At 47.4% G+C, this 16,410-nt stretch overlaps 1 protein-coding gene across 1 annotated transcript in view; it reads left to right on the top strand.

Annotated features, from left to right (window-relative positions):
• Positions 1–16,410, top strand: part of CXCR5 (C-X-C motif chemokine receptor 5) — a 46,278-nt gene that overhangs the window by 2,225 nt on the left and 27,643 nt on the right. The window contains exon 2 of the mRNA XM_044996711.1: positions 128–178. Coding sequence (XP_044852646.1) covers positions 128–178 — 51 coding nt within the window. The remainder of the gene's footprint in view (positions 1–127; positions 179–16,410) is intronic.

Below are 16,410 nucleotides of genomic sequence, written 5' to 3'. Positions count from 1 at the left end.
ACTTTAATTACTTTTAGCTGCATTGTGGCTTTTAAACCATTAGTTACTAAGACACTATCACATCATTAATCAATAAAGTACCAAAAAATTAACATTCAAACTATAAATGTTTAATTGTGTATGGCAGGACCAGGAAGAAACCTCTGAAGACATCAGGGAACACAGGAAAAGCAGATTTGTAAGTACTATCAGGGCCAAATGTAGGGGCAGGCGACCCAGTCGACTGCTGGGGCACCAGGCCTGGGGTGCTGTTTTTGTTGTTGGTGACAAAAGGGAAAATAGAATGCTAGAAGTAAAATGTGTCAGGTATTCTGTATGTAGTTTAATTGTTCACTAACCTCCTAGAATGTTCTGGACCTTTGTAGAATCTCGCTGAACCTCCTAGAATGTTAGCCATGCCCTCATGGGTATATAAGGGGCGGGGCGTCACCGGTTAATCCTGTATAACAGGGATAAATCATGGATGCAAATCATGCATCACACTCATGAAATGGGCTACAAATACAATAAAAAATAAGGTATTCAGAAGTTTAACAAATGGAGGGGGGGGAACGGCGCTGGAGACGTTTCTCACCTGGGGCACCATTTGGTCAAGGGCTGGCCTTGAGTACTATATCTGAAACTTTCACCCACAGAGCCTTGTATTTGATAAGGGTTGGCCTCAGGCATAAGTACAGTAGGTGCTGGAGGGCCTTGCAGTTCTGTGTCAGTGATGTGCTGGAGGAAACTCTTGGGACCCCTTTCTGTTATTCTGATGCCAAAGTGCATGGAGAGTTGATTTTCCTGCTGCAGAGGGAGTCATCCCCTCTCTGGATACTGCTAACGTATCCCTGCCAGGGATTATTTATTTCCATGTATTGTGTTATGCTAATCAACATAGTATGTTTTTTCAGAAAGAAAGTATGTTTCTAGCTAAATGCACTTCATACACATTGGATGCCCAGTAGTCCTGCCTTCTTCATGAGCTTTATTTAAATGAGGACATAAATGGATTCACCAGTCTCTCACCCAGTCTGTCCATGGGCTCATTCTAGTACATGGGGAAAAATTGTGGGAATCCCTTGTTAAAATAATCAGTAGTATAGTGTTCTGTGCTGACTCCAGAATTCACAGGCCATCTCAGCCTTTTCCTCTGGCAGTGAGGCTGGTGAGTCCGGAAAGCTTATGCTCAAATAAGTTTATTAGTCTCTAAGGTGCCACAAGTACTCCTATTCTTTTTACTGTTGCACCAGCCAGACTGTGGTGATGGAACAAGAAAGTGAAAATATTGCTTAACCTTTTTTCTTTTTACTGAGGTCCTGCAGGCCAAAAGGCTAACCCTGTGTAGTAGATGTCTGGTGGAGGCTGGTAGCTGGGGTATTATTTAACTTAACTGTGAAAACTTCTGTGGATAATTCACAGTGCAAATGGGATGTACAGATGTGATAATTTGGGAATCTGTCAGTACAAATTTATGAATTCTGGATGATATTATTAATTATTATTATGAAAGATGCTGTATCATGAATGCCTAGATGTATGTGTATCCATCATGTCTTACCAGCATGACAGCATGTCTTCCTCATACTGAGGACAGTAGGAAATAGTTAAAGTTAATGACAATACTTTGATCACAATATTATTCTAGAAAGTAAAAACTAGCTGCATCCGTGGGAGAACAGTTTTTTATTTTACCCCTCTGAAGGGAGTAGGGAAAGATAGAAGCAGAACAAAAAATGGCCAAATGTCCAGGAGAGGTTTAATAGACACAGAGGAACCAGACAGGAAGAGGAGGTGTGGGGGTAGGAAAGAGTAAGGTGATCACGCAAGCTGGGCAACGACTTCATGAGGGAGAAACAACACAACAGGTAGAAAGTCTGCATGAGGCAGGGGATGCTCTGCCTGCCTTCCTGGCCGCAAATGGTCCCCCCAGGACTCTCAAATGAAGAGCTAGTGACGGATATTGTGGTTTAAGATGTTTATTGTTTTGTTTGATCTGTACTCTGCTGTGTTTGAAGAGTGTTAAGGTGTTAATCTCTGTTAAGTGTGCTACTTCTGCACAGTTACTGTTTCTCCAGAGACAAACCATAACCAGAAGCTTCACACCTTGCAGTGTGAAGGAGGAAGAGGGTGTGTTTAAGCAACTGGGCTATCTTGGGGGTCAGCGCTTGTCCTGGGGGCCTAGGACAGGTGGGCTGAAGAGCTCCATTTCTGTGAAAAGATAACAGAGTCAATGAGACACCAGGGAGGACAAAGTTCTGCAGCCTGATGAGACCCAGAGAAGCTTAAAACACCCAGGAAGTCAGAGGCTTAGATTACCCTCACAGCTTGTGGTCTCTGGGGATCCAGTCACTTATGTGGGTTGCCCACCTATTGTCTTGCCTGTGGACTACATGACCCGCCCATCTCTGCTTTGCGTCATACATCGCCTGCACTACATCAGTCACCTCTGTATGCCTTCTGATGGCATTCAATAAAATTCTTCTGCCAAATAGCCATGCAAAGCAGAATAAACCAAGAAACTAACTTTAAAAGCAAAAACAAAAAAACCCCTCTTATATAAGCAGCTAACAACTATCTAATAACACATTCGTTAAATTCTCAACGCAACTAGTACATTTCAATAAGATATGATCCATATACCCAATGTATCAGCTACCTAGAGGGAAGCTACCTGCACGTCACTCTGGAGGGAGTCTTTAACACTCACATTCCTCAAATACCCCTTCTCTAGGCAGGCTAGTAAATCTGAGTCTTTCAGGACATTTAATCTCCCTCTCTGATCTTCTCAGTATCTCACCTTTTCATTAGAGTCTGAGTTTTCTTGTTGCTAGCTTGTTGCTTGTTTCTCCTTTGTCCATTGATAATAAACAATCAGTAGTGCCAGAGTTCTTACTGCCTGTCAATGTTTTTTAACTTTCTGGAATTACTCTTAGGGTATGTCTACACTACAGGAGTAGTTCGATTTAACTTAGGTCGAATTTGTGGATTCGACCTGATGAATTCGAATTTGTGTATCCACACCAAGGACACTAATTCGAATTTGTGAGTCCACACTAACGGGGCAAGCGTCGACATTGGAAGCGGTGCATTCTGGGCAGCTATCCCACAGTTCCCGCAGTCCCCGCTTCCCATTGGAATGCTGGGTAGAGCCCCCAATGCCTTCTGGGGGAAAAATGTGTCGAGGGTGGTTTTGGGTAACTGTCGTCATTCAACCGTCACTCCCGCCCTCTCTCCTTGAAAGTGCCGGCGGGAACTCTGTTCGCGCACTTTTCTGGTCAGTGACAGCGCGGACGCCACAGCACTGCGAGCATGGAGCCCGCTGCGATCATCGCTGCACTTATGGCCGTTGTCAACTCCTCGCACCTTATCGAACACCTCTTCCACAGTCAGCTGCTGAGAAATCGGGCGAGGAGGCTCCGGCAGCGCGGTGAGGACGTGAAGTGTCAGAGTGGCAGAGACCTCTCACAAAGCACGGTACGCCGCGCCGTGGAGATCATGGTGGCAATGGGTCACGTTCATGCTATGGGACAGCGATTCTGGGCCCGGGAAACAAGCACGGACTGGTGGGACCGCATAGTGCTTCAGGTCTGGGATGAATCACAGTGGCTGCGAAACTTCAGGATGCGTAAGGACACTTTCCTTGAACTGTGTGACTTGCTGGCCCCTCCCCTGAAGCGCCAGGACACCCGTATGCGAGCAGCCCTGAGTGTGCAGAAGCGAGTGGCCATAGCCCTCTGGAAACTTGCAATGCCAGACAGCTACCGGTCAGTAGCGAACCACTTTGGCGTGGGCAAATCTACCGTGGGGGTTGCTGTGATGCAAGTAGCCCACGCAATCGTTGACCTACTGCTCTCAAAGGTGGTGACCCTGGGAAACGTCCAGGTCGTCATAGATGGCTTCGCCGCGATGGGATTCCCAAACTGCGGTGGGGCTATACATGGCACTCACATCCCTATCCTGGGACCGGCCCACCAGGCCAGCCAGTATATTAACCGAAAGGGCTACTTTTCAATGGTGCTGCAAGCACTGGTGGACCATAAGGGACGTTTTACCAACATCTACGTCGGGTGGCTGGGCAAGGTTCATGACGCGCGTGTGTTCAGGAACTCTGGTCTGTTTAGACGCCTGCAGGAAGGTAGTTTCTTCCCGGACCACAAAGTAAGTGTTGGGGATGTGGAGATGTTGAGAATATTTTGCTAGCTTGGCAGTTGGTAGTGTGGGAAGCTAAGATGTTTAGGTTTTTAGGATGGGTTAATTAGGCTTTGAGCTTTGTTTTGAGAAGTTGGCCTTGGCTAGTTCTATGAAGTTACAGCTGCGGGTGTGTTAAATTTGTTAACCAATTAGCAACTGCTTGCTTGCCTGCTTTAAGAGTATAAAGAGCATGCTGGAAATGAATAAAGTACTCTCTGCTTATGATCACATGGGTTGTCAGACTCTGTCCCTGCTCCTCTGCGATGCAACAAATGGTGACCCCGACGTGATAGAATGAGGACAGTGTTGGTGGCCTGAACTGAAAGGAGGAAAAGGAGGCGCACCTGAGTCTCAGTGTCGAGCGGCTAGGAGCCGCAGGGCGTCCGAAAAGAGGGGCGCACCTGAGCTCAGTGTCGAGCGGCGGCCGCAGGGCGTCCGAAAAGAAGGGCGCACCTGAGTTCAGTGTCGAGCGGCTAGGAGCCGCAGGGCGTCCGAAAAGAGGGGCGCACCTGAGCTCAGTGTCGAGCGGCAAGCCGCAGGGCGTCTGAAAAGGGAGGCACACCCCAGCCCAGAGGTGAGCAGCTAACATGGGAACCGCTGCATCAGCGGAAGAAAGGACGGTGCATGAATATTTGATGCGCATCGCGGAGCGGCAGGGAGAGAAGCTCCCCTCTGATAAGTTATCCCGTCTGCTGCGGTGGGGACGGAGAAGGGGACTTTCTGTTCAACCAAGTACAATTTTTGATAAAACTGTTTGGGAGCGGCTAGGCTCCGAGCTTTGGAAGTCGGTGGCTCGGGGCGATAAGGAGGCCTTCTCCCTGAGTCCAGTATGGAATAAGGCGAAGGAGATAGTAGAAACTCTCGCGGCCGAGGCAGGAGTGCAGGCGGCCCTTTCTGAGCTTTGCCGCCCAACGCCCAGAATGCCTTCTGTGTTGCCGGTTGGAGCCAGAGAGTTTTTCGGTGGTGAGGACACGGTGATACCTTTGGCTTCCAACCCCTACCCTATGGATGATGTTGCCCCTGCTACGGCCCCACTACCCTCCAATGTGGCTATCGGCCCCGACATGATTGATCCTGCTACGGTCCCGTTACCCCCCGATACGCCCGAGCCTATGGAGACAGCCTTGCCGTATGCACCCCCTCCAAAGCCATGCCGTGTCCACGGGGCCTGGGGGTGCCTCGATTGCGGGGGGACAGAGGAGGCTCGGGTGGAACGTGTGCCATCAAACCCATATCCCGATTTGACTACGTTTACTCAGTTTACTCAGTTTGATGCCTTCTATAAGGAGATGGAGCGCCAGGGTCGACAGCTGCAGCATATGTGTGATAAGTTGGACCAATTGGAAAGTTTTCCACCTGGATCATCGCGGTCGCATCTTCACAAGTGCTTTCATTCAACTCGCCCCCCCGCCCCGCCTGGCCCCGGGGACCCTCCAACTGGGGACCCTCCGGATCCGGTACAGCGCTGGCATGGGGTTTTAAGAGAAGCCATCCTTGAAGGTCTAACACCCGAGGCCTTTCCGGTGATTACGCCAGACCCTCAACACCCTAATCATAGACGGTGGGCCCCTTTGGACTGGAAGTTGATCCGTGAGGCACAGCAATCGATCATGGCTTATGGACTAGATAATCCGTATGTACAGTCTATCATTGAACAGGTATTTGTTGGCCAAGCAATGTGTCCGTACGATGCGATTAAGCTAGCTGATATGCTTCTTACACCTACACAGAAACTGTTGTGGAAAGATGATTGGGCTAAGAGAGTTGACTTGGCTCTTGTCCGCAATTTGGATTTACCGGATGATGATCCTCGGCGCCTGGCCACTGCTGATATGTTTTTGGGAGCCGGTCGCTTTGTTGACCCGCACTTGCAAGCTCGCCTTGAGCCCCGGATCCTGCAGCAATCACAGGAACTAGCTTTGGCTGCCTTTAAAGCGGTGCCCCAGATGGGAAAGCCGGTCCCTCCCTATGCTAAAATTACACAAGGCCCATCGGAACCGTATTCCACCTTTTTGGATCGCCTTCGAGAGGCTATTGATAGATCTCCCAATCTGACGCCAGAGGCCAGAACTGCAGTTGGACTTGATCTTGCAACCCAGAATGCAAATCCCACTTGCCGCCGTATATTAGCCACCTTGCCCAAGACTGCGACCCTGATGGAAATGATCGAGGCATGTGGTAGGGCCGCTATGCTTGAGGAGACGGAAAAGGCGGCAATTCATGCTAAGGCACAGGCCTCTGCACTGGCCGTGGCGTTACAACCCCTGCTCGGGGGACAGCGGGGGGCTAGAAGACCGACCCGGCCAGCCGGCCCCTGTTTTGGTTGTGGAAAACCCGGGCATTTCCGGCGGAACTGCCCTATGCAAAATGGGCAGCGGGCCTCTGATGTGTCACCCGAAGCTGCAACTGGCGCTTGCACACGATGTGATAAGTTTGGACATCGCGCCGCCGACTGTTGGGCGCGTTACACGAAGGATGGAACACCGCTGCCGGGAAACGGATCACGGAGCGCCCCTCGGAGGAGCGCGACGACACAAGTGCCTCCACCCGCCAACCCGGCTGCCTGGAACACCTCACCAGAGCAACCCGTGGCAGTGCCGGAGTGGACTTGGCCACAGCGACAGATGTAGTTTTAGACACTGACGAGGTTCAAGTTCTTCCTTCCAACACCGATGGTCCATTGGGATTTGGACTGAGTGCCCTTTTGATTGGCCGTTCGTCAACATCGAAACAAGGTATTTTTGTTTTGCCTGGCCTTATTGATGCCGACTATACGGGGAATATTGGGATAATGGTACGTGCCCTCTGTCCCCCTGTGACTATAACTGCTGGTACACGTCTTGCTCAGTTAATACCTTTCAAGGGATGTGTGCCCCGATCGACCCCAATTGACCGCGGGTCTCGAGGGTTTGGATCCACTGGCCCTCCCCAAACTGCCTTTGCTATGGACAAGCCCACCCGAACTGCTCGGCTTCAGGGACCCGATGGGCGGCAAATCACACAGGAAGCTTTTATTGGGGATGCAATGCAGAGTGGGGTAACTGAGGCACCTGGGACGACAGAGGTAGAAGATACTGTGTTTACCTTGGAATCAGAGCACACTGAAGCGGTTGCAGCTGAGGCCCCCATGCAGAATGATGTAGGAGATGCGCCATCTAACCTAGTATCAGAATGCCCAGGGGCAGTTGTAAATGGGGCCCCTCTACAGAGCGACATGTGTCCTCAAGAACTGCCTGTGTGTGGAAAGGGAGACGAAGAGGAGCAAGGGAATTTAGCTGTGCAGCTGGCAGATACTGGCTCACCCATTTTTAGTATTGAAAGCTCTGGGGCTCAAAAAACATTTGTGCCTGTTACAGCTGCAGCAATTGAAGAACAAATCATTGCAGAAACTGTAACATCTATGGAAACCTCAGCTGAAACTTTAAAGCCTTTAGAAGCAGTGCCTGGAAAACTATTTCCTGAACTAGTCCAAGATATTACCACTGCTCATTCGGGATTTGAGGCTGCAAACAGTAGGACTGAAGAAATTGCAACTGTGTTAGTATCAGAGATGTCTGCTGCAGTGGTGGATGGAATGTCTGAAAGAGCCACACGATGTACACAACCTGGGCCCCTGGAGGAAAGTTGCTTGTTTGCTATGCCAGGATTCTTTTTGTTTGATCCTCCCTGAATGATTTAATTGATTGAGATAATTTTTGCTTTGCCTGAATGTATAGGATGATGTCCTGATAATTTCCCCCGTAGAACTTGAACCACGATGGTGGTGGAACAGGAGAAAAAACACTCACATCATTGATATTGCCAGTGTCTAGAAATTCCTGACTAAAGAGACATTGAGAACTGACCCTGGTAAAGAGGCAAAGAATTGCACACTGGCAGGAAAGAATTTGGGACTCCTGCTAAAAACTGTGGTATTGATTGGATTTTGGGGTTTATTTTGCAGGCTGCGCCCTGTGTTGTGGAATTTTTTTTTAGCATGTATTGCCCTCCCTAATTGGATTGTAAATGATATTACCCCTCCCCATTACTAACCCCTGTTTTTTAGAGCCTATTTGTTTTTTGTTTTTGAAGTTTGAGAAAATTCGGCCTAAAGGTTTGTTGAGTATTCTTAAAGCGGGGAGTTGTAGGCATAAATCTAGGAAATTTGGGAGAATGGCTTTGAATTTATGTGACCCAAAATACCTTTATGTAAAGTGCTTTGGATCGGGCCCAGGCAGGCACGCAATAGATAGAGAACTTGAAGAAGAAAAAAGGATCGGGCCCAGGCGGCGGGCAACAGACAACAAGCTTGGAATACTGGTTGATAACCTTGAGGGTGTAGTTGATAGAAAAGGTAATTAGCTACTAGCGAGTAATGTTAGGCAGAGTACAAAGTTAACTCTGTGGTTGCTGGAGGGAATAGCAGTTGAATTTAGAAGTAAGTCAGGATGCAATTGTATTACTGTAAATGATTTAATTGATGATGTAATTTTCCTTTTTTTTGCCTGATGGTACTAAGGGTATTTGTATATTGTATGTAATGATTGATTGCCCAGTAGGGGTAGTTTTGTTTTGTTTTTTAGATATTAAGAAAATTGGTGTTAGCTGCATAGCATTTTATGTACCATGCATTTATTTACAGAGTTAAATTTATGTTATGTGTTTTTTGTTTTGTTTTGTGGTGTTTGTTTGTTTGTTTTTTTCTGGCCAGGATTGTTTTTTGTGTTTTATGTGGTTTATGTTGTGTTTTTTCTAGGACCCCCCCCCCTCAGTGTCAGTTTGATCGCCTGACATCTGAGGGATATTTGGTAATAGAAGGTTGCCACAAGTTGGTGTGCAATAGAGAAGGGGGGAATCCTGTAGAATTTACACCATTTATTTGTTGTGCTTTGTTTTTGTTTGGTGTTGTTGGGGTTATGTTAAGAATTGCATGGTTATATAGGTTGGCTTTATAAAGTTTTAATTTTGGTTTGTGATAGATTGTGGTGTTATGTTGTTATAAGTTGGAAATGTTTTGCTAATGTTTTTATCCCTTTTTTTTCCCCTCCTTTTTGATTTTGGGTGGAGGGGGGAGGTGTTGAGAATATTTTGCTAGCTTGGCAGTTGGTAGTGTGGGAAGCTAAGATGTTTAGGTTTTTAGGATGGGTTAATTAGGCTTTGAGCTTTGTTTTGAGAAGTTGGCCTTGGCTAGTTCTATGAAGTTACAGCTGCGGGTGTGTTAAATTTGTTAACCAATTAGCAACTGCTTGCTTGCCTGCTTTAAGAGTATAAAGAGCATGCTGGAAATGAATAAAGTACTCTCTGCTTATGATCACATGGGTTGTCAGACTCTGTCCCTGCTCCTCTGCGATGCAACATGGAGATGCCTACAGTGATCCTCGGGGACCCAGCCTACCCGCTAATGCCCTGGCTCATGAAGCCCTATACAGGCGCCCTGGACAGTGACAAGGAGCTCTTCAACTACCGGCTGAGCAAGTGCAGAATGGTGGTGGAGTGTGCTTTCGGACGTCTCAAGGGGAGATGGAGGAGCTTACTCACTCGCTCGGAACTCAGCGAAACCAATATCCCCATTGTTATTGCAGCTTGCTGTGTGCTCCACAATCTCTGTGAGAGCAAGGAGGAGACCTTTATGGCGGGATGGGAGGTTGAGGCAAATCGCATGGCTGCTGATTACGCTCAGCCAGACACCCGTGCGATTAGAAGAGCCCAGCGGGAAGCGCTGTGCATCCGGGAGGCTTTGAAAGCTAGGTTCCTCAGAGAGCAGGGTAGCCTATGACTGTCCAGTCTCTTTACAGAGAAGCTGAACCTGCCCCTGTTTCAGTTCCTATTGTCTTTTTTCAGCGGTTACATACCCCGTTCACCAGGTTTCCCCCCTTCCAACAGACGTTTAAAAATAAAGTTATTGGAACATTTTTAATTAAAGTTTTCTTTACTAACGAATTCTCGTTCAAGGGTTACAACAGGGACGCAGACTGTGGTGGGTACGGTGTGCAGTGATGTACATACCGCTTCTACACTCGAGGACTGACAGGCTCCTGCTCCTACAGCGGTCTCTGGGGGGAGGACGGTTACCGGAGGGTGTGCAGGAAGGGGTGGGTTTGCAGGAAGGGGTGAGGGGTGTGTGGGAAGGGTGAGTAGGTGTGGGTGGATGATGGCTCTGGCTGGGGCTCAGGGCATCGGAGAGGTTCATGGCTAGGGTGGAAGGGCATGGTAAGGGCAGCCTGCCTTGCCATTTGTGGATGCCAGGCGCTCGGACCCTGGGGCAACATACACCTCCCAGACTGACCTGGGGCAGCAGACACCTCGCACAGTGACCCGGGTGCCTAGTGACTGCACTCTGTGTGTGACCTGCTGTTGATCCTGCCCCCATGTCTGTACCCTGTTAATGGTGGCTGTCCTATGCAATTAACAAACCCCTCCCCCACCCTTCACACAAAGTCTTCTGCAAAGAAACATGACGGAAACAGTAATGAACAGCAAACTATTTTTAATACTCAACTACACAGTTGGGGGATGAAACTGGGATTTGGGATCGGGTGAGCCAGGAAGGCAAGCAATTCTCATACTTTAGGGAATGAGAGCTGTTTGGTACATGAGCGCTCTGCTGGGGTGGAGTGACAGTTTTCACGGCCCCTAGCGCCCCTCCTTCTTGTGATTTTGGGTGAGGGGGGGACAGGACTTTGTGGCGGGGGAGGGCGGTTGCAGATATAGTTCAGGGGGGCTCTCTGCTCCTGCCTGCGGTCCTGCAGAACATCCACAAGGCGCCGGAGCGTGTCCATTTGCTCCCTCATTAGTCCAAGCAGCGTTTGAGTCACCTGCGTGTCTTCCTGCCGCCACCTGTCCTCCCGTTCGCTGTGTGAGCGCTGCTGCTGAGAGAGGGTCTCCCTCCACTGGCTCTGCTGTGCCGCCTCGGCTCTGGAGATGGCCATCAGTTCAGAGAACATCTCGTCCCGAGTCTTTTTCTTTCGCCGCCTAATCTGCGCCAGCCTCTGTGAGGGGGATGCCGGGGCAGTTCGGGAAAGAGCCGCAGCTGTGTGATGGGAAAAAGGAAGTGATTTCCTTCCAAAGATACATGTTTGCGAACACTGAACACAGTCTACTCAGTTTCTGTGAACAAGACCATACAGGGCACCTAATCTCATGTGCTCTCAGGACAAGTTCGAATTTTCGGCATTCGCTTTCATTGCCTGGGGTCTTGCACTGGAGATCGGACAAGCGGGGCAGGACAGCAGAATCCGTGTAGCAGCCAGGCCTGGTAAGCCGGAAACTTTAGGCTGCTTAACAGTTAATGGATAGCAGGGCCCTCCTGCTGCAGGCAATCTGGAAAGCATAAAGTCTGACCCTGTTCCAGTCCCTCGCGGCTGTCCCCGGGAAAGATCCCTGTATGCTTTTCCTCTGCAGCCTACAACACGTGGCTGTTAAACGACGGTCATTGTTATGCAAAGGAAAAGTCAAGCATTCACAATAGTAACATTAAAGTAATTCCCCTAATTAGATGCAGCAGTCGCTGAGCGAGATCACCCTGAGGCGGGTCTCCAGGACAAACAGAGAGCGAATGCTGCGTGAATCCCTGCACAGACCAGGGCCCTATGCTGCCATGCTGGTCGAGGCGATGCTCCCATTATACCTCCTGATGGCCTGGCGCGGAAGAGTGTGCTTCCACGGAGCACCCAACAAGGCACCTCTCCCCAGGAACCTCCTAAGGAGGCTTTTCGAGTACCTCTCAGAGAGCTTCGTTGAACTGTCCCAAGAGGATTTTTGTTCGATACCTATATGCATTGACCTTTTTATATAGTTTTTATTCCTGTTTTGTTAAGAAATAAATGTTTACATGTTTATAGCACTTACCGACTGATCCTTCCCCTGATTCGGAGTCCGGGTTAACGGCCGGGGAGGGTTGGTAGGGGATCTCTGTGAGGGTGATGAAGAGATCCTGGCTGTCGGGGAAAGCAGTATTGTAACCGCTGTCGCCTGCCTCGTCCTCCAGAAACCCTTCCTCATCTTCCCCATCGGCGAACATCGCCGAGAAACTGCCCCTCGACACTATCCCATCCTCAGAGTCCACGGTCACTGGTGGGGCAGTGGTGGCAGACCCACCGAGAATGGCATGCAGTGCCTCGTAGAAGCGGCATGTCTGGGGCTGGGCTCCGGAGCGTCCGTTTGCCGCTTTGATTTTTTGGTAGCCTTGTCTCAGGTCCTTGATTTTCACGCGGCACTGCGTTGCATCCCAGATGTATCCTCTGAGTGCCATGGCTTTGGAGACCTTCTCGTAGGTCTTTGCATTCCATTTTTTGGAGCGCAGCTCCGAAAGCACAGACTCATCGCCCCACACAGCGATCAGATCCAAGACTTCCCGGTCAGTCCATGCTGGGGCCCTCTTTCTACTCTGAGATTGCATGGACTCCTCTGCTGGAGAGCTCTGCATCGCTGCCAGTGCTGCTGAGCTCGCCACGACGTCCACACAGGAAATGAGATTCAAACTGGCCAGACAGGAAAAGGAATTCAAATTTTCCCGGGGCTTTTCCTGTATGGCTGATCAGAACATCCGAGCTCGGACTGCTGTCCAGAGCATCAACACAGTGGTGCACTGTGGGATAGCTCCCGGAGCTAGTAAGTTCGATTTGCATCCACACTAGCCTAATTCGACATAGCCATGTCGAATTTAGCGCTACTCCCCTCGTCGGGGTGGAGTACCGAATTCGAACTAAAGAGCCCTCTAGGTCGAATTAAATGGCTTCCTGGTGTGGACGGGTGCACGGTTAATTCGAATTAACGCTGCTAAATTCGAATTAAAGTCCTAGTGTGGACCAGGCCTTAGATCCCTTCAATTATGCCAATATTTGTCCCCTTGGTCTGTCTGGACTACATAAATTCTTGGATGCAGCTGTTCTTTAATGGTATCCCATTAGCCCCAAGTATTAAAGGTGTGAGTCCTCAGGTGCACTCTGTCACCTGGGCTAAGAGAAGAGAGATCACGGGCCCTTTTGTCAAAATAATATTTCTGCTTCCGCTTTTCTTTCATCTTCTGTATGATTTCATTGTCATGAGATTTCAGCACATTATCATTGATTGGATCAGATCATTCTTCCCATTGACAGCTGAGCTGAAGAAGAGCCATTCTCTAGACCAGGGGTCGGCAACCTTTCAGAAGTGGTGTGCCAAGTCTTCATTTATTCACTCTAATTTAAGGTTTCGAGTGCCAGTAATACTTTAACGTTTTTAGAAGGTCTCTTTCTATAAGTCTATAATATATAACTAAACTATTGTTGTATGTAAAGTAAATAAGGTTTTTTAAATGTTTTAAGAAGCTTCATTTAAAATTAAATTAAAATGCAGAGCCCTGGTGGCCAGTACCCGGGCAGTGTGAGTGCCACTCAAAATCAGAAGGTGGCACACGTGCCATAGGTTGCCTACCCCTGCTCTAGAGGTGTACTTCAGTAAATCAATAAAACTTTATGCAAATCACCCCATTGTCAAAAGTCTTTCTCATAAGATTTTTTACTGTCCATATAGACCTTTCCACAAATCCATTCAATTGGGGGTAATTTGGACTTTGTTTTGTGATAAAAATTCTAATTTATGCCAAATTGGCTAAAATCTGCACTGGAGAATTGTGGCCCATTATTGCTAAGGATTTCATGTGGATTTCCATGTCTGGAAAATACTCCTTCATGCTGGCTATTACTGACTTACTACTAGTACTGTGCAGTGTGCAAATTTCTGAATACAGGGAATAATAATCTGTGACTATTTATTTACCTGGCAATCATAGGATTATTTAAGTCAGTGCCTACCTTCTCATAAGGCCTTTTTGGAAGTGGGTAAGGTCTCAGTGGCTCTGTCCACTGGCATGGCTTGTATTTCAAGCATGAAAAGTGGTTTCCTACCATATTAGCAATGTTGTGATTGATCCACAGCCAATACATCACCTCTCGTGCTCGTTGTTTGCTCTTCTAAATCCCTAAACGACTTTTGTGGATATTCAGTATCATTTCTTTCTAGAGGCTCACTGGTATTACAGCCTTGCTGCCCTTGAAAATCACCCCATCTATCACAGTAAATTAATGTCTGCAGTTCTAATAGTCTCTTATACTTGGACAGCAACTGCTTATTTCTTCAGGCCACCTTTAATTATCACTTCCTTCAGGATCCCCAGTAATTCCCCTCACTCTCTTGTTTCCCCTCTTTATTTGTTGTAATTTTTTGTTAGCTATGTGAATTGACTTTACAATCAGATCTACAAAGGCTTTCATCTCTATCGCTGAGGCCTTCTCTGGTTTTGTAACAGGAGTCACCACTCTGGAAAGTGCATCCACAATAAACATTAATTTACCAGGTGTGTAGGTCACAACCAAATCATGCTTTTGCAGATTTGTCATCATTCTTTGAATCCTTTAAGGTACAGGCACTTAGCAGTTTGCCAAATAATGCTAGTGGGTGCGTGGTCCGTTTCAACATCAGGCAAACAATATTCCTAAAAGATTATTCTCAGTCTAGGGGGAGGGATAGCTCAGTGGTTTGAGGATTAGCCTGCTAAACCCCAGGTTGTGAGTTCAATCCTTGAAGAGGCCACTTAGGGATCTGGACCAAAAATTAGTACTTGGTCCTGCTAGTGAAGGCAGGGGACTGCACTTGACTCAATAATCTTTCAAGGTCCCTTCCAGTTCTAGGAGATAGGATAGCTCCATTAATGTATTTATTTTATCTGGTTTCTGTATCAGTCAGTGGTTTGGATGTATATTCTACTGGTTGCCCACAATCGTGTTTCTGTAAACTCACTGTGCCTAATCCAGACTGTGAAGCATATGCTGAAAATTTTAATATGCCTGTTTGATGCGTCCTACTTCAACACTGGCTTTTGTATAAGTTCTGGTATCAAACTTTCTCATGATTCCTCCTGTTCTGCACACCAGTACCATTAATTTTTTACTTTCTAGGAGTTTTCTGAATGCCACTGCTTTTGTAAACAGATTAGGTATGAATTTTCTAAGTTAATTAACCACTCTCAGGAACCTGGGGACGTCTTTTGGTGAGATGTGGCAATTTCAGTGGCTGAAACCTTCCTCTTATCAGGTTTGACATCTTCGTTGGAAATAATATCTCCAGTGCAAGTCAGTTCTGTAACCTCTAAAATGCATTTTTCTCTATTTAGTTTCAAGTTTGCAGCTCTAGTTGCATCCAAGACTTTCTGAAGTCTATAATCATGCTCCTCTTTAGTTGAGCCCCAGATGACAGTCATCGATTGAGTTGTCACCACCATTAAAACGTTCATAGAATATCAGGGTTGGAAGGTATCTCAGGAGATCATCTAGTCCATCCCCCTGCTCAAAGGAGGACCAATCCCCAGACAGATTTTTATCCCAGTTCCCTAAGCAGCTCCCTCAAGGATTGAACCCTGGGTGTAGCAACCCTGGGTGTAGCAAGCCAATGCTCAAACCACTGAGCTATTCATAGATCACGTGTGTGATTTTGTGGTACGCTTCTGGTGATGAAGCTGGTGATGAAGCTGTGCTGAAAGGTGGATGTAAGAATCGGTATCTTCCAAATGGGTATTAAATGTGCATAGTTTTGAGCCTTCTTCAGTTATTTTTTGCTGCTAAAATGCTGAGGAGGCATCCAATTTACTGAACTATTGTACATTCACAAATTGAGCCATAAACTCTTCTCTGGTTGGCAGTTTTAAATGTTTTCTTTGTATAGCCTTGTTGAGGGCTCTTGGATCTAAGCATATACATAGCTGGCAGTTATTTTTCTCCACAATGACTAGGGAGCTCACCTATTCCGTTGGCTCCTAAATTTTGTGCATTGCTTGTGTTGCTTCCATCTTGCAAGCCCAGCCTTGAGTTTATCATGGTGTGCAAATGGCACCATTCTACATGGATGGATTACTTAAGGGACTTGCTTGTTTATCTGGATTGTATGTTCACCCTGCAAGCAACTCAGCTCTTGAAACAGATCATGATATTCCCAAATGAGAGCCTCATAGTTAGGTTTAGTATGATCTTGTAGTATGAACGCCTGTTTTACCAGATTTTCACAAGCTGCCAAGCCTAAAATTCATGTCACCTCCTTTGGTACTACAATGAACAGTAGCCTGTACGTGATGATCTTATATTAGATGCTAGCAATGCACATCTCCTTCACTGGTATATTTGTTGCAGAATAACCAGTTACTTTTATTTTTGTCTTAAGTTTTGGTCTTATTTTCAGTTTCTCATTAACCTGTGCTTCTGTGTCCAGTTGGAGTGGAATAATTAT

The sequence above is a fragment of the Mauremys mutica genome, chromosome 22 (genome assembly GCF_020497125.1).
Source record: "Mauremys mutica isolate MM-2020 ecotype Southern chromosome 22, ASM2049712v1, whole genome shotgun sequence".
In the NCBI taxonomy this organism is placed as follows: domain Eukaryota; kingdom Metazoa; phylum Chordata; order Testudines; family Geoemydidae; genus Mauremys; species Mauremys mutica.
This window is presented reverse-complemented; position numbering and strand designations above follow the sequence as displayed.